At 45.7% G+C, this 27978-nt stretch overlaps 1 protein-coding gene across 5 annotated transcripts in view; it reads left to right on the forward strand.

Moving 5' to 3' along the window:
- The window catches only part of LOC143288925 (tyrosine-protein kinase RYK-like), a 101875-nt gene extending 83633 nt beyond the window's left edge, over positions 1-18242 (forward strand). The window contains exons 5-14 of one of the 5 annotated variants that reach the window (XM_076597598.1): positions 3493-3579; positions 5024-5225; positions 6542-6624; positions 8450-8575; positions 10940-11032; positions 11428-11636; positions 13204-13313; positions 14489-14648; positions 16613-16749; positions 17680-18242. In XM_076597598.1, the coding sequence (XP_076453713.1) occupies positions 3493-3579; positions 5024-5225; positions 6542-6624; positions 8450-8575; positions 10940-11032; positions 11428-11636; positions 13204-13313; positions 14489-14648; positions 16613-16749; positions 17680-17791 (1319 nt within the window). In that variant the 3' untranslated portion in view covers positions 17792-18242. The remainder of the gene's footprint in view (positions 1-3492; positions 3580-5023; positions 5226-6541; positions 6625-8449; positions 8576-10939; positions 11033-11427; positions 11637-13203; positions 13314-14488; positions 14649-16612; positions 16750-17679) is intronic. The other 4 variants (XM_076597601.1, XM_076597602.1, XM_076597603.1 and 1 more) reach the window with 4 other exon arrangements.
- Positions 18243-27978: the final 9736 nt, after the last annotated feature.

Raw genomic sequence — 27978 nt, forward strand, 5'->3', positions numbered from 1 at the left:
GAACAAAGTAGGCATCATATACCATGCATGGAATGCCATTTTGTTAGAAATTATTTGCATAATATAGAAATCGTAATTCGGGAAACAACACTTGCGAGTTCCCCCCCCTTACGTTAGAATATTAAGTCACAATATTAATTTAAAAACAAAACAAAACTTTCATTGTTGCTGAAGTTACACTGTATTGCCCGGAGTTTACAACGTACAAAGTTATTTTTGGTTTGTGAACCACCACCAGAGAATGCACCGAGAAGCTACGTATCTGACCTTTTTGAATTAGTCTGGTCCTGTTTTCCTCGTTCGTTATCCCCTCGTGGCCGAGGACAGAATGCATTAAGAAAAAGGTGACCTATGTCATTCCTTCGTAATTGCACTACATTCAGTCTTGTCTTTTTCTACCAAGACCCCACCCCCCACCCCCCCAGACCCCTCACCCACCCCCTCCTCTCTGTCTGTCTGTCTCTCTCTCACTCTCACATATATACATGCACGCGCGCGCGATCCATACATGAACACGCACACGCATACGAGGGGTGAGGGAGTGGATGCAGATTCATGGCGGATTATTGGGAATCAAACAGACAGACGAAAAAAAAAAAAATGATGTGCCGTCATTCGTTAGAAAAGCAATTACATTGATTTGTAATAGATGATTCAGGGCGGATTAGCGAGAGTTATCAGATGGTGGGGGGGAGGGGGGGGAGGGGGAGAACACGCTCTGCCGTCGGTTGAGAGAAGTGTCGGGTGGCATTGATTTGTCATTAATGATAAAGCTCCGCTGGCCTATCAGTGCCCGTGGAAAGCAAACAAAGTGGTGGCGGTGGGTGATGGTTGTGGGGGAAAGCAGGAAGGCGACAACTGTGACAGGGAATGGATGGAGCCGCAGATAAAAGGGGGCCGCGCGTCTTTGGCATGCAAATCAGTTCCGGCTGTCGTCGGGCTTAGCGGCTTGCGGCAGCATCGTGATCGTCTGCACTTGTTGACGTCCACTTGTGTGCACGGATGACTGCACTGGCTCACACACACACACACAACGCACGCGCGCGCGCATACACACACGCATACACCACACACACACACACACACACACACACACAGAAAACGCTGCTGGCTAGCAACCAGTTACCACGTGCACGCACTCGCGTGCGTGCACACACTTGCGTGCGCACGCATGTACAAAATCACACTTGCACACACACACACACACACACACACACACACAGAGGAATGGTTAAAAAGTGAGATAATCTGCTTCCTAACCCGCAGGCATCTGAAAATGGGTATTGTGTAGAATGGGGACCACAGTGACCGTGGCGTAATGGCATCAGGACCATAGTGTGTGTGTGTGTGTGTGTGTGTGTGTGTGTGTGTGTGTGTGTGTGTGTGTGTGTGTCCCATCTGTGTGATCCAGACCTGCACCACCACCACCAAACCTCCGAGTTTCCCCCCCCCCACCCCCCTTCCTGGCCCTGCCACTCCACTAGAGCCCATCAGCAGCCTGTCTCCCTGTCTCTTGTTGCGCCCAGATAGATGGCGTTATGATGGAGTCCTCTCTGCCCCCCCAACGTAATGGCGCTGTGATGGACTGCCTTCTTTGGCACCACGCTGGGGAGGGGGAGGGGGGTGTGGCGGGAAGTTGGGGGGGAGGGGGCTGAGGGGGGGGGGGGATGGGGAAAGGTAGTGGTGGTGGTGTGGTCACCCTGATTTCTGTCTTGAATTGAGAATAGGCAGGGCGGGTGGAGAGGGGTGAGGGTGAGGATGATGGAGCTTGATTTGATGAGTTTGTACCTGTCAGTCGGCCGGCTGCCATGCACCACCAACTACTTCCGTTGTCTTTTTTTTTTTGTCTTTTTTTTTTTTTCTCCTTTCAGTGTCTGCCTGGTGAACAAGTGTAGCATAACATATTGATGTGCTGTCAAACAGTCATTGTTGCCTCGTGGGGGCAGTGAAACCTGGTCCACCTTTGCTTTTAGTGTGTTTGCATGTGTGTGTGGTGTCTGTCTGTCCGTCTGTGTGCGTGTGTGGGGAAGAGGGGGGGAAGGGGGGGGGGGAGGGCTCCTTGTAGTTCCAGCCCTGTGCTGATTGTGATGATAATGTGTCCATTGCTGACTCAACGTGGGACTGGTTTGTTGGACTGATATTGGGCCCTTTGAGTTAAAACTGAACAAACAGAAAAAAAAAAAAAAAAAAATGCTGGGTGATTTTCTGATTAAACTGGGTGCAAGTGGGTTTGTCAGCTTTTTTTTTTTTTTTTTTTTTTTTTTTTTTTTTTTTCTCGTGCTTTGTAACTTTGTGATTCTGCATGTCCATGATTGGTGAGGAGCTGAGTGAGAGTGAGTCTGAGTCTGAGTCTCTCTCTCTCTCGCTCTCTCTCTCTCTCTCTCTCTGTGTGACTCATTTGCACCCATCATTTTGAAAGAAAGTGGAGAGTAATTTTTATGATTGGTTTATTAAATGGTCACACATATATAGAGAGAGTGGTATGTTGTGTGTTACAGACAGTTCTCTTAGGGTGTGTGTGTGTGTGTGTGTATGTGTGTGTGTGTGTGTGTGTGTGTGTGTGTGTGTAATGGTATGTTGAGTGTTACAGTTCTCTGTGGATGTGCACACACACACACACACACACACACACATATATATATATATATTTATGTATATATATATATATATATATATATATATATATATATATATATATATATATATACACACACACACAAATATACATACATACATATATATATATATATATATATATATATATATATGTGTGTGTGTGTGTGTGAGTGTGTGTGTGTGTGTGTGTGTGTGTGTGTGTGTGTGTGTGTGTGTGTGTGTGTATAATGGTATGTTGTGTATTACAGTTCTCTGTGGATGTACATACAGAGTTGTATGTTGCATGTTACATACAGTTCTCTGTGGGTGTATATATATAGAGAGAGTGGAATGTTGTGTGTTACATACAGTTCTCTGTGGATGTATATATATAGAGAGAGTGGAATGTTGTGTGTTACAGACAGTTCTCTGTGGATGTATATATATAGAGAGAGTGGAATGTTGTGTGTTACAGACAGTTCTCTGTGGATGTATATATATAGAGAGAGTGGAATGTTGTGTGTTACATACAGTTCTCTGTGGGTGTATATATATAGAGAGAGTGGAATGTTGTGTGTTACATACAGTTCTCTGTGGGTGTATATATATAGAGAGTGGAATGTTGTGTGTTACGGAGTTCCCTGTGGATGTATATATATAGAGAGAGTGGAATGTTGTGTGTTACAGACAGTTCTCTGTGGATGTATATATAGAGAGAGTGGAATGTTGTGTGTTACAGACAGTTCTCTGTGGATGTATATATATAGAGAGAGTGGAATGTTGTGTGTTACGGAGTTCCCTGTGGATGTATATATAGAGAGAGTGGAATGTTGTGTGTTACAGACAGTTCTCTGTGGATGTATATATATAGAGAGAGTGGAATGATGTGTGTTACAGACAGTTCCCTGTGGATGCGAGGCAGTGCCGGAGGACCCTACAGTGTCAGGAACCACTCCCAGTCACAAACTGGCCAGCGAGCACAAGGTTATCCATCAACTTCTCTTTTCCTCTGTGTGTGTTTGAGAGAGAGTGTGTGTTAGAAACACACTCACACACTCGCTCATGCACACGTGCACAAGCATACATGCTTACACACACACACACACACACACACACACACACACACACACACTTTTCTTCTTTGATCATGTCTTAACATTATGATCATTGCGCTAGTCAAACTGCTTTCAGTTACCATGTCAAAAGTCACCCCTGTTACTTCATTAGACATGTTACTGCATCTTTACTGAGGAAAATCTTTGTAATGAAGATTGGTTATGTGCTAACTGTCACATTTGTAACCAGTTGATAATGTGACTGTTGAGTAGACCTCACCCTTTTTTACATTGCTGTATTGTTGTGTGGGGTAGGTAGGCTTAACTACAAACAGCATGTAATTGGGAACCGTTTGTGTACCCCCCCACTTCGAAGCGTTCTCACCACACACATTTCTCAATTTCATGTCTGCTTCGGCTGCGTTCTGATACCTTAATGAATATCCATTTCCAAGAACCAGTCAAACATCAGATGTTTCCGGCTATTTCCGCACTCTTTTTCTTCATGCACCACTGTCAACCAAGTTCACAAACATGCTCTCAAAATCCTTTAATCAAGGGAAGCAAGTAGTAGGACTTGAACTTGGACATAGTTTAAAAGAGCTCATTTGATTGCATATGTTGAATGCGCATTACCAGTGCTGGGAAAAATTAAGAAATCATGTTGGTGACAGATCAGAACGTCAGTTTTGACAGGAATCTCTAAAATAGTGTTGTTTGCAATTAGACCACATAATATTTTGATGTGAGTCTGTGAAGGATGCTGCACAGTTACTGAGCACTCTCAAAAGAGTGTGTTTGTCTATGGTGTGGGGTGTGTGTGTGTTTTAAATGTATGTTTGTGTGTGTGTGTGTGTGTGTGTGTGCAAAAGTTTGACCAAACCCAGCAATACAACAGGTGCGATGTTCCAATAATATGTTATGTCTAATGATTTCAAGACCTGCTTGTGTTTTAATTGCTCACATGTACTCAGACACTTCGTTTGCAGTTAGACATGCCTGTCCGCATTTACCCTTAGGCACTGCTGCTATTTCAACTGTGGAGAAAACGTTGAAAAGGAGTAGACAGACTTTCCTGGTGCAACCTATCAGATAAAGCCTTCAAAAACAGAAGAGCTCCATTTGATGATCATACAACCTGGTTGCTTTGACTGGATCATTCGCAGTTAGGCTTACCTTTCCTATATTCTTCAATTCTTTGATTCAGAATCATCACAAGAGACGGGTCAGTTGTGATGTTGGTTGTGAAATTGACTTCTTACATGAAAACTTCTGAATGATAAACTACTGGTAATTATTGTTGTAACTGTTAATCAATGTGATCAAGTGTGGGCATATCATCAAACATATATGACCTGATGTGTGTGTTTCAGCAGACTCCTCCTCCTCCGACTCCTCCTCCTCTTCCGGCCAGTCTCCCTCCCCCTCAGGCAGCCTGACGACGTCCACCCACATTTTCTACATTGCCGTGGGCTGCACCTGTGCGTTGATCCTGCTCATCGCCATGGCCGTGGCCGTCTACTACCTCAACTCTCAGCGCAACTTGGACCGGTACTCACGGCGCATGAATTTCTAGTGAGCCCTCCTCTGGCGTTCACTACTCACAGCTCTGTGGGGCTCAGTACATTGGGGGTTGGATGAGGAGAGTTGCAGTGGATCAGGGGGTGGTAGGAGGTGAGGGGTGGGGTTGGGGCTAATGGGAGGCTCATTTGTTGGATGAAGATGGAAGGAGGGTAGAGGTCTACTCATTTTGCATGAAAATAACTGGGGAACCTTCCTCTGATGTTAATTGTAATCACTTGGTGGGTAGGGCATGTGGGTGTGGGTGGGTGGGTGGTGGCAAATAGTAGGCAGGATTGTTTGGTGAAGACAGGAAGAGGGTAGAGGTTTACTCATTTTGCATGAAAAAAACTGGGGACCCTTTGTGGGGTTTATTGCAATCACTTGGTAGCTACAGTGGGGGGGAGGGAAGGGGGGTGGGGCTAATAGTAGGCAGGATTGTTGGGTGAAGACAGGAGGAGGGTAGAGGTCTACTCATTTTGCATGAAAAAAACTGGGGACCCTTTCTGTGGTGTTTATCGTAGTCACATGGTGGGTCTGACGTTACTTTTGATTGGCTAAGTATCTTGAAGGAAGAAGATACAGGGTGTGGGAGGGCTGATGCTGTCACTCATGACCAGTTCTCTGCTGTTCACTGTGAGCACCACATAGTGATGTTAAAACAGTCATGCGTGTAAAAGTCCACTGGACATTTTGAGTGAATGTGGGAGTTGCAGCCAATGTACACTGGAGAAGATTAATTTCCATAGTTAAGACTGATGCTGGATATGGACTGAATGTGTAAGGTGGAAATAAGATTGGGGTCAGACATTTTCTTCTATCACTGCTCTCCCATCTCATTGTGTGCTCTGTTTTTTTGGTTTTTTTTAGACAAGATGGTTGACTTTGATGGTGGTAAATCAAGCTAAGATAGGGTGTGAGCGTTCATATAGTATTGTATCCTGTGTGAAACATTTTAAGATAATGTGTGAAAGCATGGTACTTTATTCAGCAGAATCAGGGGTGGGGGTGGGTGGGTGGGGGGGGGGGGGGAGCGTTGTTGCGAGGTGTCTGGAATGTTCAGTTTAGTTATAGCTGTAATTTACTTAAAGCAGTTGCATTGTTGGATTCTTTGGATATTTTAACTGAACCTGTCATGGAGAAAATTTGCATTCAGCAGTTGCACTGTGAGTCATGAAAATAAAGTAAATGTCTGTTGTACACAGTAATGAACTGACACAAATTTTGTGAACTATATGCTTGTGTGCTTTATTCTGTGCCATGCCGATGCCCACAATGTGTGTGTGTGTGTGTGTGTGTGTGTGTGTGCGCGTGTGCGTGTGTTATGATAGTGATAGCAGCAGTTCCCAGGCCCTGACAGCCCAGAGTCAGACCTTTCTCCGTCCTGACACCCCCAACAATGCCAGTGGTACAGGTCACCTTTTTGTCCTCTCTCTGTTTGTCTGTCTGTCTGTATGCACAGGCGCGGCATAACCTGACTGTCACTGCTGTGTACCTTGTGTTCAATGGCTGCTCCTGTTTTATCACTTCCCTTTGGTTTATTTGTCTCTGTGCCTTTTCTTGGCCATTTATGTGTCTGTCTGTGTATGTACATCAGAAAGCTCAGTAGTGCAGCTGTGTGTGTGTGTGTGTGTGTGTGTGTGTGTGTGTGTGTGCGCGTGCATGCATGCATATTCTGTATTCTGTTAATAATTGTCTTTCCTTGTACAAAGCCTGATGCCTGTTGGTATGTACAGTTGTCTGTTGTCATCTATACTTGCCAACTCTGTTCACCTTGCACACCCTGCCTGTTGTTCCGTCTGTCTGTCATGCTCTCACTATTGCTCTCTCTCTCGTTCTCTGTCTGTCTGTCTGTCTGTCTCACTCTCCCTCCCGGCTTGATAGCAACCCCTCATTCTCACCTTCTGTCTGTTTTCTTTACACACTGGGCCTGCTTGCATTGCCCGCCCGCCTGTCTGTCATTCTGTTTGTCTACATCATTTGCATGTCCCATTGTCTGCCTGTGTTTATCCATATGTCTGTGCAGTCTTCACACGAAGCCAGGTGTATCATGTTTTATGTGGAGCTTGTATGTGGTAGACGATGTGTATGGCATCCGTGGAGTCCAGGGATGTGGGTAGTGATAATAAAAGCGATTCTCACATCGTCCACAAATGGAATACACGATTCTTATGGCCTTTACAGTGTAAGAATAATCTTTTTAGAAGCAGTTTTGTGTCTTCTTAAAAAACACACAGGTATATATATGCACATACAGTATACACACAAGTACACATGCACACAAGCATATACGCCACATCACACCACACCACACCACACACACCCACTCACACCCACCCCCACACCCACCCCCCAATCCCCCACAACCACACACTCACACACCCCAAGGCAGAAAAAGAAGTGCAGACAAAAAACTAGGCTAATTCTCCATCCACCCAACAAACTCACCACTGGGATTTCAGCCACCTACAGACAGCCTTCCGCCTCTAATAGGGTTACCGGGATCTGCTCCCTCTCAGGTCTGTCAGATTGAGGGGGTGGGGGGTGGGGGGTGAATGAGGGTGTGAAGGGGGAGGGAGGGGGTGGGGGATTGAGGCATGGGAGATGTGGAGGGGAAGGGTGGGGGGTGGGGGGCGTGTGATGAGGAGAAAAAGTGGAAGTTAATTGAAGGACGTGCAGAATGTGTCTACGTAGTTGAAAACATGATGTACACACTGTGCCACATTTTGTTCATTTTCTCTTTGTCTTTTTCTGCGCTCTCGAGTTTCTCTTTCTCGTTCACGAGTTTCTCTTTCTCATTCCCCCTCCCCCTCCCCACTCTCTTTCCAGTAGCCTGTGAGTGTTGATGGGGGGAGGTTGGTGAGGAGGGGGGGTGGGGGGGGGGGGTAGAGAAAACAAGAGTACATTACTGTGTCACCAGGTGCAGAGTTTCTGTTTCTGTCTTTCTCTCATCACTATCCTTTCACACTCTGTCTGTGTCTTTCTGTCTGTGTCTTTCTTTGTCTTTCTTACTCTCTCTCTCTCTTGTTGTATCTCACTCACCCTCTTTCTGAGTTAAAAAACAAAGAAAAAAAAACAACAAAAAAAACTCTCACCCTCTCACTCTCTTTGTTTTCCTCTCTCCCCTTCTCACTACCCCCAGGCAGCCTGAGCTGACCTGGATAATGTGGATGTCCCAATCTTAGGATGGCCCTTTCCCCCCAGACCCACACACACCCTGATGGTGAGGCATGTCGCAGGTCTGCCCAACTTCCGACGAGGCATCTCCCCTGCGGCCGACCTGAAGCCCACGGACATGAAGAGTGTGCTGAAGGAAATTGCCATAGAGAGGAAGGCTGTCACCCTGGGGGAGCTGGTGCTGGAAGGTAGTGTGTCTGTGTGTGTGTGGCTTGTTGGGTGTGTGTGTGGGTGGGAGGGTGGGTGGGTGGTGGTGGTGGTGGTTCATCTGGTGTGTGTTTATGTGTGTGTAGTTCATCCGGTGTGTGTGTGTGTGTGTGTGTGTGGTTCATCTGGTGAGTCTGTGTGGTAAATCTGGTGTATGTCTGTGTGGTTCATCTGGTGGTGTCTGTGTGGTTCATCTGGTATGTCTGTGTGGTTTATCTGGTGTGTGTGGTAAATCTGGTATATGTGTGGTTCATCTGCTGTGTGTCTGTGTGGTAAATCTGGTGTATCTGTGTGGTTCATCTGCTGTGTGTCTGTGTGGTTCATCTGCTGTGTGTCTGTGTGGTAAATCTGGTGTATCTGTGTGGTTCATCTGCTTTGTGTCTGTGTGGTAAATCTGGTGTATCTGTGTGGTTCATCTGCTGTGTGTCTGTGTGGTTCATCTGCTGTGTGTCTGTGTGGTAAATCTGGTGTATCTGTGTGGTTCATCTGCTGTGTGTCTGTGTGGTTCATCTGCTGTGTTTCTGTGTGTGTCTGTGTGGTTCATCTGCTGTGTGTCTGTGTGTGTCTGTGTGGTTCATCTGGTGTGTTTCTGTGATGTTTATCTAGTGTGTCTGGTTCATCTGGTGTGTCTGTGTGGTAAATCTGGTGTGTCTGTGTGGTTCATCTGGTGTGTGCCTTTGTTGTAAAACTGGTGTGTGTCTGTGTTGTTCATCTGCTGTGTGTCTGTGTGGTTCATCTGGTATGTTTCTGTGTTGTTTATCTGGTATGTGTGTGTGGTAAATCTGTTATATGTCTGGTTCATCTGGTGTGTGTGTGTGTGTGTGTGGTTCATCTGGTGTGTCTGTGGTTCATCTGCTGTATGTTTCTGTGTTGTTTATCTGGTGTGTGTGTGTGTGTGTGTGGTTCATCTGGTGTGTGGTTCATCTGCTGTATGTTTCTGTGTTGTTTATCTGGTGTGTGTGTGGTAAATCTGGTATATGTCTGGTTCATCTGGTGTGTCTGTGTGGTAAATCTGGTATGTGTGTGGTTCATCTGGTGTGTCTGTGTGGTAAATCTGGTGTATCTGTGTGGTTCATCTGCTGTGTGTCTGTGTGTGTGTGTGTGGTTCATCTGGTGTGTTTCTGTGATGTTTATCTAGTGTGTCTGGTTCATCTGGTGTGTCTGTGTGGTACATCTGCTGTGTGTCTGTGTGTGTGTGTCTGTGTGGTTCATCTGCTGTGTGTCTGTGTGTGTGTGTCTGTGTGGTTCATCTGGTGTGTCTGTGTGGTTCATCTGCTGTGTGTCTGTGTGGTTCATCTGCTGTGTGTGTGTGTGTGTGTGTGTGTGGTTCATCTGGTATGTCTGTGTGGTTCATCTGGTATGTCTGTGTGGTTCATCTGGCATGTTTCTGTGTTATCTGGTGTGTCTGTGTGTGTGGTAAATCTGGTATATGTCTGGTTAATCTGGTGTGTCTGTGTGGTTCATCTGGTATGTGTGTGGTAAATCTGGTGTGTCTGTGTGGTTAATGTGGTATATGTGTGGTTCATCTGGTGTGTGTCTGTATTGTTCATCTGGTGTGTCTGTGTGTGTGTGTGTCTGTGTGGTTCATCTGCTGTGTGTCTGTATGGTTCATCTGGTGTGTCTGTGTGGTTCATCTGGTATGTGTTTGTGGTAAATCTGGTATATGTGTTGTTCATCTGGTGTGTGTGTGTGTGTGGTAAATCTGGTGTGTCTGTGGTTAATGTGGTATATGTGTGGTTCATCTGGTGTGTGTGTTTATGTGGTTAATGTGGTATATGTGTGGTTCATCTGGTGTGCGTGTTTGTGTGGTAAATCTGGTGTGTCTGTGTGTTAATGTGGTATATGTGTTGTTCATCTGGTGTGTGTGTTTGTGTGATAAATCTGGTGTGTCTGTGTGGTTCATTGGTATATGTGTGGTCCATCGGGTGTGTGTGTGTGTGTCTGTGTGTTAAATCTGGCATATGTGTGGTTCATCTGGTGTATCTGTGTGGTTCATCTGGTATGTCTGTGTGGTTCATCTGTGTGTCTGTGTGGTTCATCTGGTGTGTCTGTGTGGTTCATCTGGTGTGTGTTTGTTTGGCTCATCTGGTGTCACAATGTTTGTGGTTCATCTGGTGTGAATTGAAAAAAGACATTTGTATAGTTGGGCATTCTTGTTTGAATTTACAAGTATCTTGCTTGTTGGCGTGTTTCTGCGTGTGCTGCTTGTTGGTGTGTGTGTGTGTGTGTGTGTGTGTGTGTAAGTTGCAGTCCACGCTGTGACAGACATATGATAATCTGATGCTGTAGTGTGGAGCAGAGTGTGACAGAGGATGGTGAGATGTGGTTTGTGTGTCGCATGACAGGGACCTTTGGTCGCATCTACCACGGCACAGTGTTGTGGGAGGACGAGGACAAAGAGAGTCGAGAACAGCAGGTGATGGTGAAGACGGTCACAGGTAAGGTTCCAGTTATACCTCCTCCATCTCTTAATCTAGTCTTTCAGTACATGTTCAGCGAGTTGTACCTTCCTATTTTAAACTGATCCTGTCTTTCAGTACATGTGCACCGAGTTATGCCTCCCAGTCTTTTATTAACTTTTTCTTTCAAGAAATGTGCATCAGTGTATACCTCCCTCTCATAATTTATTATTTTAGTAGATGTGCATAACTTACACCCCCTACCTTGATCTAGTCTTTCAGTACATGTGCACCAAGTTATGCCTCCCAGTCTTGTCCCTCATGTCCCTGAGATCCATGATTTTATTATTATTATTATTATTATTATTATTATTATTGTTGTTGTTGTTGTTGTTGGATATTATCATTGTTATTGGTACTTTCTCTTAATTCAGACCAAGCCCGTCCAGACCAGGTGTCGCTGTTCCTGACGGAGTCTCTGGTGCTGAAGGGGATGGCCCACCCCAACGTGTACCCCCTCCTGGCAGCCTGCACAGAGGAGGACAGCTCCAACCCACCCATGGTGCTCTACCCACTCACCCATGAGGGCAACATGAAAAAGTTCCTGCAGAAGTGTCGCATGTCCGAGTGTGGTTCACGCTATGTAAGTGTTAGGTAGTGTGAATGTTTGTACGTATGTGTGAGTGTGTGTGTGTGTGTGTGTGCAAGTTCGTGAGTTTCGTGTTGTGTGATGCGTGTGTTGTGTATGATGTGTGGAGAGATGTGCAGACTGATGGACTGACATGATGTATGGAGAGATGTGCAGACTGAATACACTGACTTGATGTACGCACAGATATACTGACGTGATGTATGGAGAGATGTGCAGACTGAATACACTGACTTGATGTATGGACAGACGAACTGATGTGATGTATGGAGAGATGTGCAGACTGAATACACTGACTTGATGTATGGACAGACGAACTGATGTGATGTATGGAGAGATGTGCAGACTGAATACACTGACTTGATGTACGGACAGATATACTGACGTGATGTATGGAGAGATGTGCAGACTGAATACACTGACTTGATGTATGGACAGATGAACTGACGTGATGTATGGAGAGATATGCACTAATGCAGTGACATGACGTATGGAGAGATGTATTGACATTATGTATGGAGAGATGAACTGTCATGATGTGTGGAGAGATGTACTGGCATGATGTATGGAGAGATGTACTGACATGGTGTGTGGAGAGATGTATATACATGATGTATGGAGCGATGTATTGATGTGATATATGGAGAGATGTATTGACATGTTTAGAGAGATGTACTGACATGATGTATGGAGAGATGTGCAGACTGATGTATGGAGATATGTACTGACATGATGTATGGAGATATGTACTGACATGATGTGTGGAGATATGTACTGACATGATGTGTGGAGATATGTACTGACATGATGTGTGGAGAGATTCAGAGATGTACTGACATGATGTGTGAAGATATGTACTGACATGGTGTGTGGAGATATGTACTGACATGATGTGTGGAGATATGTACTGACATGATGTATGGAGATATGTACTGACATGATGTGTGGAAATATGTACTGACATGATGTATGGAGATATGTACTGACATGATGTGTGTGGAGAGATGTACTGACATGATGTGTGGAGAGATGTACTGACATGATGTGTGGAGAGATATATTGACATGTGTGGAGAGATGTATTGACATGATGTATGGAGAGATGTATTGACATGATGTATGGAGAAATGTGCAGACTGATGTAAGGAGAGATGAACTGACCTGATGTATGGAGAGGTGTACTGACACAATCTATGGAGAGATGTACTGATACAATCTGTGGAGAGATGTACTGACATGATGTGTGGAGAGATGTACTGACATGATGTATGGAGATATGTACTGACACGATGTATGGAGAGATGTACTGACACGATGTATGGAGAGATGTGTATACATGTGTGGAGAGATGTACTGACACGATGTATGGAGAGATGTGTATACATGTGTGGAGAGATGTACTGACATGGTGTGTGAAGAGATGTACTGACGTGATGTATGGAGAGATGTACTGACACGATGTATGGAGAAATGTATATACATGTGTGGAGAGATGTATTGATGTGATGTATGGAGAGATGTACTGACGTGATGTATGGAGAGATACATGGACGATGTTACAGACGCTGAACACCCAGCAGCTGGTGTACATGGCAATACAGATCATCCGCGGTGTTCAGTTTCTGCACCGGAAGAAAATCATTCACAGGGACATTGCCACACGCAACTGTGTGTAAGTATCACTGAGAGGTCTTTACCCCACATGGTGTGCACACCCTCAGGGGACATGTAAGGAGTCCGTTGCTGGTTGGAAGAATGCTGTGGAGAAGTGTGATGTACTGGTCTATAGCAGTGATGGTGTTGAGAGTAATGGAGTGTGGGGGTGAGGAGGGAAGTCTTGGTTGGGAAGGAGGTGGTGTGGGAATGGTGATTGTTGGTGAGAAGGACCACTTCCGTCATAGGTACCTCACTACCTGAGAATGACCATGCAGGTATCCAGGTCTGGGATGGACTGCACAAGCAATTTTAGTGGATGCAACATATGCGTAGCATAACACATATTTTGCTATGTGTTTGCAGTAGAGTTTGTGAAATTCTTACCGCTAAGCAAATGTAGCACCTCCTTAGTTTGCGACCCACCCTAAGGGTGCAGCTGTCCCATTTCCCATGCAGTGGTAAGAGAATAATTCGGGGGAGAAGGAAGCAGGTAGACTTGGAGATAGATGCAGGATATCAACTGGCACACCATGCAGTCTTGGGGGTGGTCCGACAGTTTGGTGGGGTGGGGGAAGACAGATCCAGTGAACCACTGTTGACACAGAGGGTTTCTGTGTGGTGTGTGCAGCCTGTCTTTACGACACACACAGTGTCAGAGTTTGTTTTTCAGTTTGTGTACAGTGAGAAGTCTTACTGGGTTTGAGTTTGATTGATGAGATATCAGTATGTGTGCATGACAGGTGTGTGTGTGTGTGTGTGTGTGTGTGTGTGTGTGTGCGTGTGTGTGCGTGCTTGCTTGCTTGATAAGATATCAGTATGCTTGCATGACAGTGTGTGTGTGTTTGTGTATGTCACATGTGTGTGTGTGTGTGTGTGCGACATGTGCATGTCTATGCACATGCACTTTTAGTATTTGATTATACAGCTTCCAGCTTTTGATGATATTAGGTGGAAAATGTGTGTGTGTGAGTGTATGTATGCGTGCATATGTATGTGCATTCATGTGTGTGTGTGTGCGCATTTGTGTGTGTACATGTGTGTGTGTATGTGTGTGTGTGTACATGTGTGTGTATGTGTGTGTGTGTATGTGTGTGTGTATGTGTGTGTGTATATGTGTGTGTATGTGTGTGTGTATACATGTGTGTGTATACATGTGTGTGTGTGTGTGTACATGTGTGTGTATGTGTTCAGGGTGGACCAAGGGCTGCAGGTGCAGGTGACAGACAACTCGCTGTCCCGCGACCTGTTCTCTGGGGACTACAACTGCCTGGGTGACAACGAGAACCGGCCCGTCAAATGGATGTCTGTGGAGGCACTGGTCAACAAGTGCTTCTCCCCGGCCAGTGATGTGGTCAGTCTCCTCACTCCTTGTGTGTGTGTGTGTGTGTGTGTGTAGGTATGTGATTATTCACTCATGTATACACATATGTGTTGCGGTGGGCTTTTGTGGTGATGCTGTGGGAATAGTTGTATCATTGTAGCAATCTTCTTCTTCTTCTTCTTCATTCGTTGGTTGCGACTCTTCACTCCTCTGCACGAGTAGGCTTTTATGTGTATGATTGTTTTTGCCCCTGCCATGCAGGCAGTCATACTCCATTTTCGGGGGGATTGTAGCAACAATACATGTGTGTGTTGCAGTGGGTGTTGCAGTGTGTGATACATGTGTGTGTTGCAGTGTGTGTTGCAGTGGGTGTTGCAGTGGGTGATACATGTGTGTGTTGCAGTGGGTGTTGCAGTGGGTGATACATGTGTGTGTTGCAGTGTGTTGTAGTGGGTGATACATGTGTGTTGCAGTGGGTGATACATGTGTGTGTTGCAGTGGGTGTTGCAGTGTGTGATACATGTGTGTGTTGCAGTGGGTGTTGCAGTGTGTGATACATGTGTGTGTTGCAGTGGGTGATACATGTGTGTGTTGCAGTGGGTGATACATGTGTGTGTTGCAGTGGGTGTTTGGGGTCACGCTCTGGGAATAGTTGTATCAATGTAGTGACAATATGTGTGTGTGTTGCAGTGGGTGTTTGGGGTCGCGCTCTGGGAATAGTTGTATCAATGTAGTGACGATACGTGTGTGTGTTGCAGTGTGTGTTGCAGTGGGTGATACGTGTGTGTGTTGCAGTGGGTGCTGCAGTGGGTGATACGTGTGTGTGTTGCAGTGGGTGTTGCAGTGTGTGATACATGTGTGTGTTGCAGTGTGTGTTGCAGTGTGTGATACATGTGTGTGTTGCAGTGTGTGATACGTGTGTGTGTTGCAGTGGGTGTTAGGGGTGATGCTGTGGGAATAGTTGTATCACTATTAGTATCAGCAGCTGAAGGAGGCATCACTGCGTTCAGACAAATCCATATACGCGACACTACATCAGCGAAGCAGATGCCTGACCAGCAGCACAATCCAACGCGCTTAGTCAGGCCTTGAGAAAAAGAAAAAACAAAAAGAAAAAAAGTTGTATCATTATATTGACAACACTGACACTGTGGGAATAGTTGTATCAATGTGTGTTGCAGTGGGCTTTTGGGGTGATGCTGTAGGAATAGTTGTAGCATTCTAGTGACAACATGTGTTGCAGTGGGTGTTAGGGGTGACATTGTACGGATAGTTGTATCATTGTAGTGACGATATATATGTGTGTTGAAGTGGGCTTTTGGGGGTAATGCTGTAGGAACAGTTGTATTATTGTAGGAACAACATATGTGTGTTGCAGTGGGTGTTAGGGTTGACGCTGTGGGAATAGTTGTATCATTATAGTGACAACACGTGTGTGTGTTGCAGTGGGCTTTTGGGTGACACTGTGGGAATAGTTGTGTCAATGTGATGATACAAGTATGTGCTTCGGTGAGTGTTTGGGGTGATACCGTGGGAATAGTTATAAATATCAGTGCAGCAACTACATGTGTGTGTTGCAGAGAGTGTTTGGGGTGACGCTGTGGGAATAGTTATAGATATCAATGCAGCAACTATGTGTGTGTCTTACAGAGAGTGTTTGGGGTGATGGGGTGGGAATAGTTGTACCAGTGTTGTGACGATCCATGTGTGTGTTGCAGTGGGCTTTTGGGGTGATACCGTGGGAATAGTTATAGATATCAATGCAGCAACTATGTGTGTGTCTTACAGAGAGTGTTTGGGGTGATGGGGTGGGAATAGTTGTACCAGTGTTGTGACAATCCATGTGTGTGTTGCAGTGGGCTTTTGGGGTGATACCGTGGGAATAGTTATAGATATCAATGCAGCAACTATGTGTGTGTCTTACAGAGAGTGTTTGGGGTGATGGTGTGGGAATAGTTGTACCAGTGTTGTGACAATCCATGTGTGTGTTGCAGTGGGCTTTTGGGGTGACGCTGTGGGAGCTGATGACCCTGGGGCAGCAGCCCTATGCAGACATTGACCCCTTTGAGATGGCCGCTTACCTGCAGGAAGGGTACCGGATAGCCCAGCCCCACAACTGTCCTGATGAACTGTGAGTGAGGGGCCCTGGCGGTGGCCTGTGTGTGTGTGTGTTTGAGTATGATTGTGCATGTGTTTGAATTTGTGTGTGTGTTTGAGTTTGTGCGTATGTGTATGTTTGAATTTGTGTGTGTGCTTGCATGCATACATGCTTGAGTGCATGTGTGTGCACTTGTGTGTTAGCACTTATATGACAAAATATGTGCGTGATCATATTCTGTCAGCATTGTGCACAGCCAAGATACAAATCAACTTGTATCATCAGTTTAAAGTACAAAAGTCACTTTTACTTTAAGTGTAAACACATTTGCCTGCAGTTGAGTAACTGCCCTTGTTAGTATTGTTTCTGTTTCGGAAACTGAACGCTTTTTGTGCGCAGTTTGGTAAAATTTCAATGTAAAAATGTCTCAAAAGCAACCTTTGTTGACTGAGGAGATTCTTTGTCTGCTGACAGGGAGTCTGATGACTCTTTTCCACCTCAAGAAAATGAAAATAGCTGTGATAGTGATGAAGATGACGGGTGTAGAAACCATGTCAGTGCCAGATTTTGCTGATGTCACAAGCACAAGTCAACAGACTGAATGTAATAGGGTCAGGGGTGTTTGATGCTCGTCTCATCTTAAAATTTTTCCCATTTTTCAAAATGTTGGCTGAAAGCCATTCATGCACTAAATTTATAATCTGCATATCTAATCAGCATCCTTTGTTGGTTAAACAGTTAGAATTTAGTTATGATCGGGTTCCATTTATGTCTGAAGGGCTTTTTATTTTTCATCTTTTATTATTTATTTTTTTTTTACTACAACTCATGGTTTCTTGCTGTTTCTTGGAGGCAGGCTGAGGCTGGCAGGCAGATAAGGCTGAGGCAGGGACAGTCACAGTAGTGTCAAGCATATGTGGCATATACCATAGTGACAGGGTGTGTGGTGGTGACTGTGTGCAGGTTTGCAGTGATGGCGTGTTGCTGGGCCATGTCGCCTGACGAGCGGCCCAAGTTTGCACAGCTGCTCGTCTGCCTGCAAGACTTCTACACTGCTCTGGGACGTTTCATTTGAGGTGTTGGTGTGCTCAGCGCTGTCATGGAGTTAGAGTACGCTGTTCTGGGGGACATATCGCCTGAGGCAGTGTGCTTACTACTGCCGTCACAGTGTCTGCCTACATCCCTGCCTGTGAGGACTGGAGCCATCATGTTGTGTGTGTGGTGCTGGCTCTTCTGTCCTACCTTGTGGAGACAGGAGGTGTTGTGGGGAAGACCTTGCTGTGAGAGGGAGAGAGAGAAAGACAGGGGGGGGGGGGGGGCAGGCTGCGTGCACAAAGAACCCCCCCAGAAAAGGAGGGACAGGTTTGCTCCCCTGACCTCGCTGACTTGTGGTTGCTGTCCCAGACTGAGGTGTGTGTGCAGACACTGGCACCACATAGCTCCACCACCATCGTGTACTGCTCTGAGGGTATCAGTCATCACTTCATCTTGCCCTGCCTCTCATGGCCTGGCTGGTAGCGACTGACAGTATAGAAGGATGGGGTGAGGGGGGTGGGGGGCTGACGTGTGGGGGTTGACAGGTGTAGGGGGCTGACATGTTGGGTGAAGAGAGATCTGACCGGTGTAGGGGAACGGGGACATTTGACAGGTGTTGGGGGATGGGCTGGTTGACAGGGTGTGGTGGGGGGAGAGTGGACAGGTGTTGGAGAGACAGGTGTAGGGCCCTAGACATAATAGACTGCCTCACACTGAACACCAGTTTGGAGCAATGAAAGGGGTGGCATTGACTATGTGTGTCAACTGTCAATTCATCACTTTCTCACATCAAGAAGAGAAGGGGGCAGGCAAAGTGAAAGGGGATGGAGCTAGGCAAGGCAAGGCAAGGGAAGGCAAGAAGTGGATTTCATGTCCTCTGAGAGCATTGAAATGCAAAATGCTGACACGTGCCCCCACTCCTCACAGCAGGGCCTTAGACAGTGTGCAGAAAGCAGGCAGGTGTAGATCAGTTCATGATGTGATGGTGAAGCCAGGCCAGAACCAGGGCAATGGGAAGTGGTCAGCTACAGTGGTGGTGTCCATGGTGGAGTGTAAGGACTTGAGGGTGGGGTAGGGGGGGGGGGAGAGAAGGTGTCATCCCTCAGTGAAGTGACACTACACACACCACCATACCTGTGAGGGACTGGTCGGCCTCTGTACTTAACCATGCCAGCCGGATAGTGGAGGATGCTGGTGCTGATGTCTTGTTTGGGGGTGCTGTGTGTCAGCTGGCTGTGCTCAACCACACCTGTAGCCCTGATGTGTGTACCTCTCTCGTGATGGGGACTTTGACGTGGCCATACTCTGTGTGTGTGTGTGTGTGTTTGGAATGATTCACATGGGGTTGCGTGACCTCTAAATTGGGAACTGGGGATGTTAGGGTTGTGTGTCATCTTGACAGTGCTCTGTGCAACTTAAAACTGTTAGCCAGTGTGAGGATGTCCATGCTGGTTTTGTCCCACGTGTACAGTTATTGGTGTTTTGCAGGGTGTGCGTGTGTGTGGTGTGTGTGTGTGTGTGGTGTGTGTGTGTGGTGTGTGTGTGTGTGTGTGGTGTGTGTGTGTGTGTGTGGTGTGTGTGTGTGTGTGGTGTGTGTGTGTGTGGTGTGTGGTGTGTGTGTGTGTGTGTTCAGGTCTCTTTGGGTCCTGTCTGGCTGATTGATTGGTGTCAGTTGTGACTGGTCACTCCACACAGTATTATTGGTCAGTGTTGGCAGGTTTATTTTTAGCACATGCAGGGTGTGTGTGTGTGTGTGTGTGTGTGTGAGTGAAAGTGTGTATGTGTGTGTGTGAAAGTGTGTAACTACCAAGGAAGTTATAGGGATGGGAGAGGGGTTTAATTGGGACCTAACAAAGCATTAGTCCAAATGGAACATTCACTGATTCAGTGATTAGAATTCTGTGCTATCTGTGCTCATCCTAATTCTTTTATATCAGATTCCATGTATCTGTGTGTGTGTGTGTGTGTGTGTGTGTGTGTGTGTGCGTGTGTGTGAACACAATCAAGGAATTCTCAGACCCATGTGTATGTATGTCAGACTGTTGATGCCCACAGAGGTAACCAAGATGTGTGTCCAGTCTCTGTTTGCTGAAGGAGTGACATTGAGTCTTTCCCCTTGCTGCAGGGGAGTGTGCAGAGAGCATCACTGGAGCGGACACGACATGACAATCATTAACCATACGCTGCGAGTGAAGTGGGCCTTCTCGTCCCATCTGTGTTCATCACGTAATGAGTGTGTGTTCATGGCTGGGAATCATGCTTTTTTTTGGCTACAGCTGGTCTTCATCTTCTGCATGGGTTGGATGGCTGTCTGCTTCAGCTGGGAGCAAGGTCATTTATTTTATTTCATTTTGTGAGGGGGGGTGGGAGATAGACTTCAGAGTGAAACTAATGCCATGAGTTGTTGGCAGTACACCATCAAAGTGCAGTGCTGTCCAAATTTTTGTCTGGATGTGGTGTTGCAGTTTTAATTTTGTCACAACTCCTTAGTGTGCACTGAAGGCTTGCACAGTTACAGTGACTTGGTCCTGGTTCCTTCAGTAGGACAGGCATGTCTGCCACCACTGATGCCTGTGTGTGTGTGTAGGGGGGGCAGGGGGGGGGGGATTAAACTTCTTGCCTGATGTGGAGTGAGGCATTGTTTGCTGAATAGGGCTGTTACATTCTGTAGCACTGACCACACTGCACTGTCTCCCTGGTGACCAATGTTTGGGTCTCTGTTGGGGTGTCTGGGCATCCCAACATCACCACAACCTGACTGCTGTCAGCACACTACCTACCCATACTCTAGGATTGCTCCTCTGCACTGGGAAGGGGGAGAGTAGGGGCATTAGGGTTCTTCTTTTTCTGTTGCCTTCATGGGCTGCTGTTCCCATGTTTGCTCATGTGTATGAGTGGGATTTTATGTGCATGGCCGTTTTTAGTCTACAGTATAAGCAGCCATATTCCGTTTTTGGGAGGTTTTGCATGCAGAGTATGTTGTTTCCATAATCCAAACACTGACGTGGATCACAGGATCTGTGTGCATTTGATCTTCATACACTGATGAGGTTCAGACACTAGCAGGTCTGCACATCTGTTAACCTGGGAGACAGGAGATAAATCTCCACCCTTAACCAGTCAGGTGTCATGACCCAAGACTCACAGATTGAAAGTCCAACGCTTTAATACTCTGTGCCTGTTGGGAGGGGCCAGCCATACTGCACAGGTCATAGTGTTTTTACCTGTGGTGAGGAAGGGCGGGAGGAGCGGGTGGCATAGCTAAGCCTTCGTCTGTTTCACATCCAGGAAGCTGAACCTCCTGCAGTTACCCCTTTCCCCTGACTGAACTTATTTCCAGTCTATTCTGCAGACCGTCTCTAGTCTGCTGCCATGTCTGCCCATGGTCCCTCCTGTCCCTCCCTCCCTTCTGTGCTGCCCCTCTCCCTGACATATCCATTCTGCTCAGTCAGTACTTACTGTGCTTCCAGCCCTGTTATGGCCCTGTGTGGGGAGCTGGGCTGTAACTTTGAGCAACAGATAATGATAATGGTATGAAATAGTGTAAGCAACACTGACAATAATGATAATGATGTCTGTTTCTCCCTGCCCACCTCCTCCCTCCCTCACTACACTGCTGCCGCTCCTGTTCCGTTTCCTTTGTCTACATGTCAGTCAGTATGGACATGGACATCCTACAGGTGTCTCTGACGTTATTTGTTAGGGCGTGTGTGTGTGTGTGTGTGTGTGTGTGTGTGTCCTCTGACCTGTTTTGAGTTGTGTCCTCTGAACCCACATGACTTCACATTGACAATCACTGCAGCCTGCCCAGTTCAGCTATACTGGGACATTCTTGTCTTGTCCTGTTTGTACTTCATTTTCTTGTCTTTGGTGTGCTTCGTTATACCATCCGTTATATGTTACTCTGTGTGTGTGTGTGTGTGTGTGTGTGTGTGTGTGTGTGTGTGATGATTTGTGATGTCGGTGTTGCTGTGGGGATGTCCTGTCCTTGTTTCTCTATATCACATTCTCCTGTTCTGTGCTTTATTAAACCCATATGTCCCTGCATCATACACAAGTTCCGACACAAAATTATAAAAAAAATAACAATAGCAAACAGACAAAAAAATATACTTTGGAAAGAGAAGAAATATTAATGCTAATCATCACCCTGGGTGCAAACAGAGGTGCCAACTGTTATGATTTCACCGTATTTTGTTACGCTCAATCACAGTTTGTTCCGACGTTATGCCAATGTCAAAATTTCTGACAAGTTCATTTTCGACTACATAGCATGGTCGCATGCTTTCCTGTCGTAACATTACCTAGACACCATAGACCTTTCGATCACAAGGCCAGGGCAGTCACTTCTAACCTTGGTCTCACGTGATGATGTTCAGCCAATCATGTGCGTGTTTACATTGGAACAGCATTGACTGGACCAATCAGCTTAATCGTTTGCCGAATGAGAGAGAACTTAGTTAAATCAAGTTGTGCCTCAGTCAAACAGTGTCAGTGCCCGGTGGATTAAGCTATGTACGTTTGCTGATGTGGCTCGGAGTCAGAGTGTTCCTACCAAATTCAAAATTTTCCTTCCAAATTTCCTGATTGTTCCTGCAAACACTTGACAGGGGTTGGCATCTCTGTGCACAGTGAGAACTGTGTTGACCGAGTGCTGGAGGCCAGAGTGAGACCGTGTCAGTGTGGAGGACAGTGTCAGTGTGGAGGACAGTGTCAGTGCTTGGGACAGACAGTGTCAACTTGGTATTGGAATGTATTACATTTTTGGTCACCACAAATTTATCTGTGTTTTCAGTGTCAAAGACAGACAGTACTGAAAGGTAAGACAAGATGGAGGTGGGTCTGTTGGGCTCGCACCGTCTGTTAGGTACTGTAACAGTGCAGTGGTACTGCCAACAGTTCAGTGGTACTACAACAGTGCAGTGGTACTGCCAACAGTTCAGTGGTACTGCCAACAGTTCAGTGGTACTACAACAGTGCAGTGGTACTGCCAACAGTTCAGTGGTACTACAGCAGTGCAGTGGTGGTACTACAACAGTGCAGTAGGACAACAGGGACAGGCACCAGGACACCATGATGATGATAACAGTGATAAATGGTGTTTCTGCTTGTGTGTGTGACGGTGCTTTTTTTTTGGTCTTGCCAGTATCTTATGTATGTGTGTGTGGGTGTGTGCGAGAGAGAGAGAGAGAGAGAGAGAGCGGGAGGATGGTGTTGTGTATACCAGTGAACACACTGGTTTTGTTTGTTCCATTTTTGAAGATCTGAAATGTGCAGCAAGTGTGCACGAACTGTGGAGAGTAACTGGCTCTGTAAAATGATGAGTGATGGTGGAAGCACACAAAATGTGTGAGTGTGTGCGTGTGCAGGTCACCGATTTCAGTGTTTTATGACACATTTACATGGACTTTAATGTTGGAATGGAAGCATTTTTGTACAGAGTAGTTTTATTCTACAGTTAGTGTTTACATGCATTTTATATTTTGGTTGTTAAAGATTTACTTTGGTTGGTTTTTACCTGCTTGGTTGACTTTTACTTTGTTGAAGTATATTTATACATAAAAAAACAGGTTATTGCATGTACAAATTTGAATGGTGGGTGGGTGAGTGAGTGTGTGCATGCATGTGTGTGTGTGTGTGTGTGTGCATGCGATGATAAGGAATAGAAACAAGGTGTTGAGGCCAAATGACATGTGCAATTGTATGTTTTTCTACCGAAGCTGAGGATAATTTGCTGTTCATGTTCTCTGCTGATAAGTAGGCTTCCTTCCTTCACAGGTCGGTGTTTGGCTTACATACAAAGTGACCAAGTAGCATAATTACTTTATTACCCAGCTGATATCAAAGAGTTGTCATTGAGTGTGTGTCACCGTGATTCAAGTGGGATGTGGTGTGTGAGGCTGCCTTCCCTGCCCCCCTTTGCTGTCGTAGGGGACCACAGGGGTGTGTGCTTGTCTTCCACATATTTCTGTGCCACCGTCTTTTTTTTGTAGCCTGTCGATAAACACCACTGCTTGATCATGGTGGTTGCCACCGTCATACAGTACATTTAGCTGCCATTGAAGTGATTGGAGAGAGAGAGAATGATAAGAGAGACATCATTTTGGCTTGTACAGTGAGTTTGTGTTTCCAAGACTGAGAGTAAAGGGGGAGGTGGAGGAAAGATAATTGGTGTATACAGCGTGTGTGTTTGTGTACAGACATTGCCCAGTGCACAGTGTGTGAAGCATATTTTGAGCTGTGTAAATGGTGAAGTGATAATGTTGTCCATGAAAACTGATGCAGCCTGAGGAGGAGGGACTGAAATTTCTGTGTGCTGTCAGAACTATGTTCGATATACGATGTTCTGGTGAGTTGTTTTCTCCTTGTATAGAGTCATACATGCAGCAAGACTTGAGTAATTTGATGTTTGTATGTTCTTGTAAAGGCGAAGATAGTTAACATGCAGAGTGGATGTTGTAGATCATGATATGACTGCAATTTAATTGTGCTTTCCTATGTTTTGAACCTGATGGTGCTTTAGCTGAAGAGATAGAGAGAGTGTGTGTGTGTGTGTGTGAGCGTGATGAGTGAGCAAGCAAGGACAACATAGTCTTCCTTCCTTAGCTGTGCTATAAAGCTGGATGTACTGACTGTTTCTCTTGCCCTGTTGCCATGGTTGATGTGGCTGTGTAGCTATGGTTGAAGTGGCTATGTTGCTATGGTTGACATGGCTGTGTAGCTATGGTTGATGGGGCTGTGATGCCATGTTTGGTGTGGCCATATTGCCATGGTTAACATGGCTGTGTTGCCATGGTTTACATGGCTGTGTTGATGAACAACTGATGACCCCCATGTCAATGGGATGTCTTGGCGCTCAGTTAAAACAAGATGGTGCTTAAGCTGGTTTTTTGGAAGGCCATGATGGTGACAAGACCTGTGCCTGTCAGTCAGTGATGCTGGGCTGTATGGAGAGGCAGTGGACAGGTGACGGCAGCAGGTGTGTTGTGCCGTGAGGTTGGCTGCGGACTGTTGGCAGTGCATGGGGACACTGACTGAACGTGGGCCAGACAGTGTGGAGAGGAACCCACACCCTCTGCCTGTCTTAACAGTTGGCCTGTTCAGAGTGGCACACACACACTGTCCACCAGGAGATCAGAGCGACACCAGCTTTTTTCTTCACAAATGTCTTGTCTTTGTCTTTGAGTGCTGAAGTGTTGCTGTCTGTGGTACAGCAGGTGTTTTCAGTGACCTGGTTGGAATCATGTCTGCACAAAACATTGTGCTCATAGCTGTGCTCACCCCACCCCACCATCTCCCCCCTTATTTTATTTGAATAGTATCCAGCTTTGATGTTCATGCTCCAAGTTGCTTCCATTTTTTTTCATGAGTAGTAGAAGTATGATTGTACACAGTTTTCATCGTCTAACGAGACTACAGTTTGCTTGTGTGGTGACATGAAGAAACAGTGTGAACCAAATAATTTGTGTAATCTCTTCAATGAAAAGTTGATGATAGACCACTGTTATTGTTTCATAATGCAACCAGTTTTGCTTGATAATACATGATAGTGTGTTATGTGTTACACTGTGTTTCAGTGTGCTTAGGGTGTATAAAGTATAGGACCAAGCCATTGGCGTCCTGATAGGCACGGTACATGGTCACAAGAACTGCGTTAATGACTTGGTGTACAGGAGGGCATGTTTGATGCCATAGGGTCCATTACAGTTCTGTCAGCAAGAGGGAGGGGAGGGAGTGTGGGAAGGAGGAGAGGAGCATCATATGGGTGAGGTGGGATGGCAGCTCTGACCTAAAGATCCAGTGTGTTGAAAGAGGGAGGTGGCAGAGTGGTAAAGATGCTCATCTGCCAATACAGTGTTGGCAAGAGGTGTGGTTTGATTCCTGCTCTTCACCTTCCTCCCATGTTCACACTGCAAAATCAAAACGGAGCGTCTAGTTATTCGAATGAGATGATACATCCAGGTCCCATGTGCAGCACACACTTGGCACACTGAACAAGAACCCATGGCAACAAAAGTGTTGTCCTGTGGCAAAATTATGTTGAAGAAATCCACTCTGATTGGTACACAAAAATATATATGCATGCACTCAAGGCCTGACTAGTGCATTGGGTTGTGCTGCTGGTCAGAAATCTGCCTAACAGATGTGGTGTAGCGTATAATGGATTTGTCCAAACTCCGTGGTGCCTTCTTGAGAGGCTGAAACAGTGAACACTAACCTCCATTCACGACTGTCCACCATGTGGGTGCCATGTGCTCAGGCTGTGGCTTCACACACCTCTCAGATCCCAAGTGTATCCTCCTCCCTCTCCTGTCAGAGTTTAATTATAAATTTAGCTTTGACTTAATTAGATTAATTGGGGATGTGCTTTCTGACATCAGTCCTTTAAGTGAGTAATTTTTTTTCCTGGTGGGTTGACCAGGGCATAGTGTCGTGCGGCTGGAACCAGCACAGTGTTCCCCACCAACCCCTATCCCTGGTATAGTCTGTGGCCAGAGGCGTTGAAGAGACGTATGGATTTTGTTGGTAATGGTGTGACCATGTGTCAGCTCACATCATGTCCCTCCTCCCACCTCCCATCAGACCTTCCCAGCCCCCAAACAGGGTTCCCAGGTGGTGGGCATGAAGCCAAAAAAGGACCTTTAAAGGACTTTATAAGGACCTCAAATCAGTTTAAAAGGACCTTTGCCAACATGACTTTACAGTACACCCCAATCTATTTGACATGCAGAACAGCAGACACTTACCTCTCATAAACGGAAGAACAGCTAATCCCATTTGACTGTCGTATTTAGTCTTTGCAATTCACGTCACTGTAGGCTAGGCCTAAGCAAAGCAGCAGCGGCAAGCGTGACTCACAGCCACTGTACCACGCTTCGCGTCTGCCACCGAGCAGAAAGCGCACTACTGTTAGGGCCTAGGCCTATAGGCTGTATCCTCCTACAGTAAGTACTGAGTTTCAGACGATCGCGTCGGCATCTTTCAACGCGCTTTGCAACTTGCGGTTTTGGTGTCGAAGGTGTTTCAGTTTCGTTCTCAAGTCTCTTTCTCTTCATAAAACAGGACTTAACAGTACCTTTCAAAAATTAAAAGGACCACCTGATGAGTTAAAAGGACCAACTTGCTGAATCAAAGCACTTAAAAGGCCTTTTGACCAAAATCCAATTCCTAAGGACTTAAAAGACTTGAAAGGACCCTACGAACCTTGCCAAATACTCTGCACCCACCACCTGAACATGCACAACTTAGTTCACTTTTCAGTGCACACAAAAGGAAAGGGAGGAGAGAAAAAACCCAAAACTCTTCTGTCTGACAAATGCCAAAGCAGAGGGATGAGGGATGACTGGCACACTGTCACTAACCTTGCATAGAACACCTGTAGGATTTTGCCTGCTACCATCTAGAAAATTTCCTCAAAAACAGTCGGGACAGGCTGACATCTCAGTTCTGAGCCATACTTTGTGAAAGGTCGTAAGTGAAAGGTGTCCTCGACACAGGATATGAAAAGTTTGGTGTGAAAGTTGTCCTGGAAACAGGAGGTGAAAGGTCAGGAGTGAAAGTTGTCTGGGACACAGTGTAAAAGGTCAAGGGTGAAAGGTGTCCTGGTCACCTTGTGTGAAAGGTCAGGAAGGGGGTTGGGGGGTTACTGTTGCTGGCTCAGATGCCACCCTTCACAACCTGTATGCTACATGAGTACAAACCTCCAGGCTGTGTTTTTACATATGTACTGTGTGTTTTCTATTGGTCAAAAATGCTTCCACAGTATGCAAATCATACTTTACACCCCCCTCCCCTCTTCCCCTTTCATTTTTTTTTTTTTTTTTTTTTTACACACCCACCTTCCACCATCCCCTACCCTCTCTTCCCTTCATCCTATTTATACTGTTGTGTAAATACTGTATGTCATTTATCAGTCAACAATAAACCATTGTGAAGACATGATAGTTCATTGCTGCAGTCTTTTTTTTCCCCCCTTTCTGTTGTCTTTCATGTGCATTGAAAGAGAAATTACTTTTGCGGATTTAAAAAATTTTTTTTTTAAAGAATATTCAGAAGGATTTTCATATTTTGTATGCCACTTGCATTTTGTTAAAAAACTGTCTGGGCACACATGCATACTGTTAAGTTATATTGTATAATGCATACTGTTCAATGATAGTATGATCTATTACAAAGAAAAAAAGTTTTTTGTTTTTTTTTATAAGCAAAGTAAAAGGAAACAACATG

This window comes from Babylonia areolata, chromosome 13 (genome assembly GCF_041734735.1).
Source record: "Babylonia areolata isolate BAREFJ2019XMU chromosome 13, ASM4173473v1, whole genome shotgun sequence".
NCBI lineage: Eukaryota > Metazoa > Mollusca > Gastropoda > Neogastropoda > Buccinidae > Babylonia > Babylonia areolata.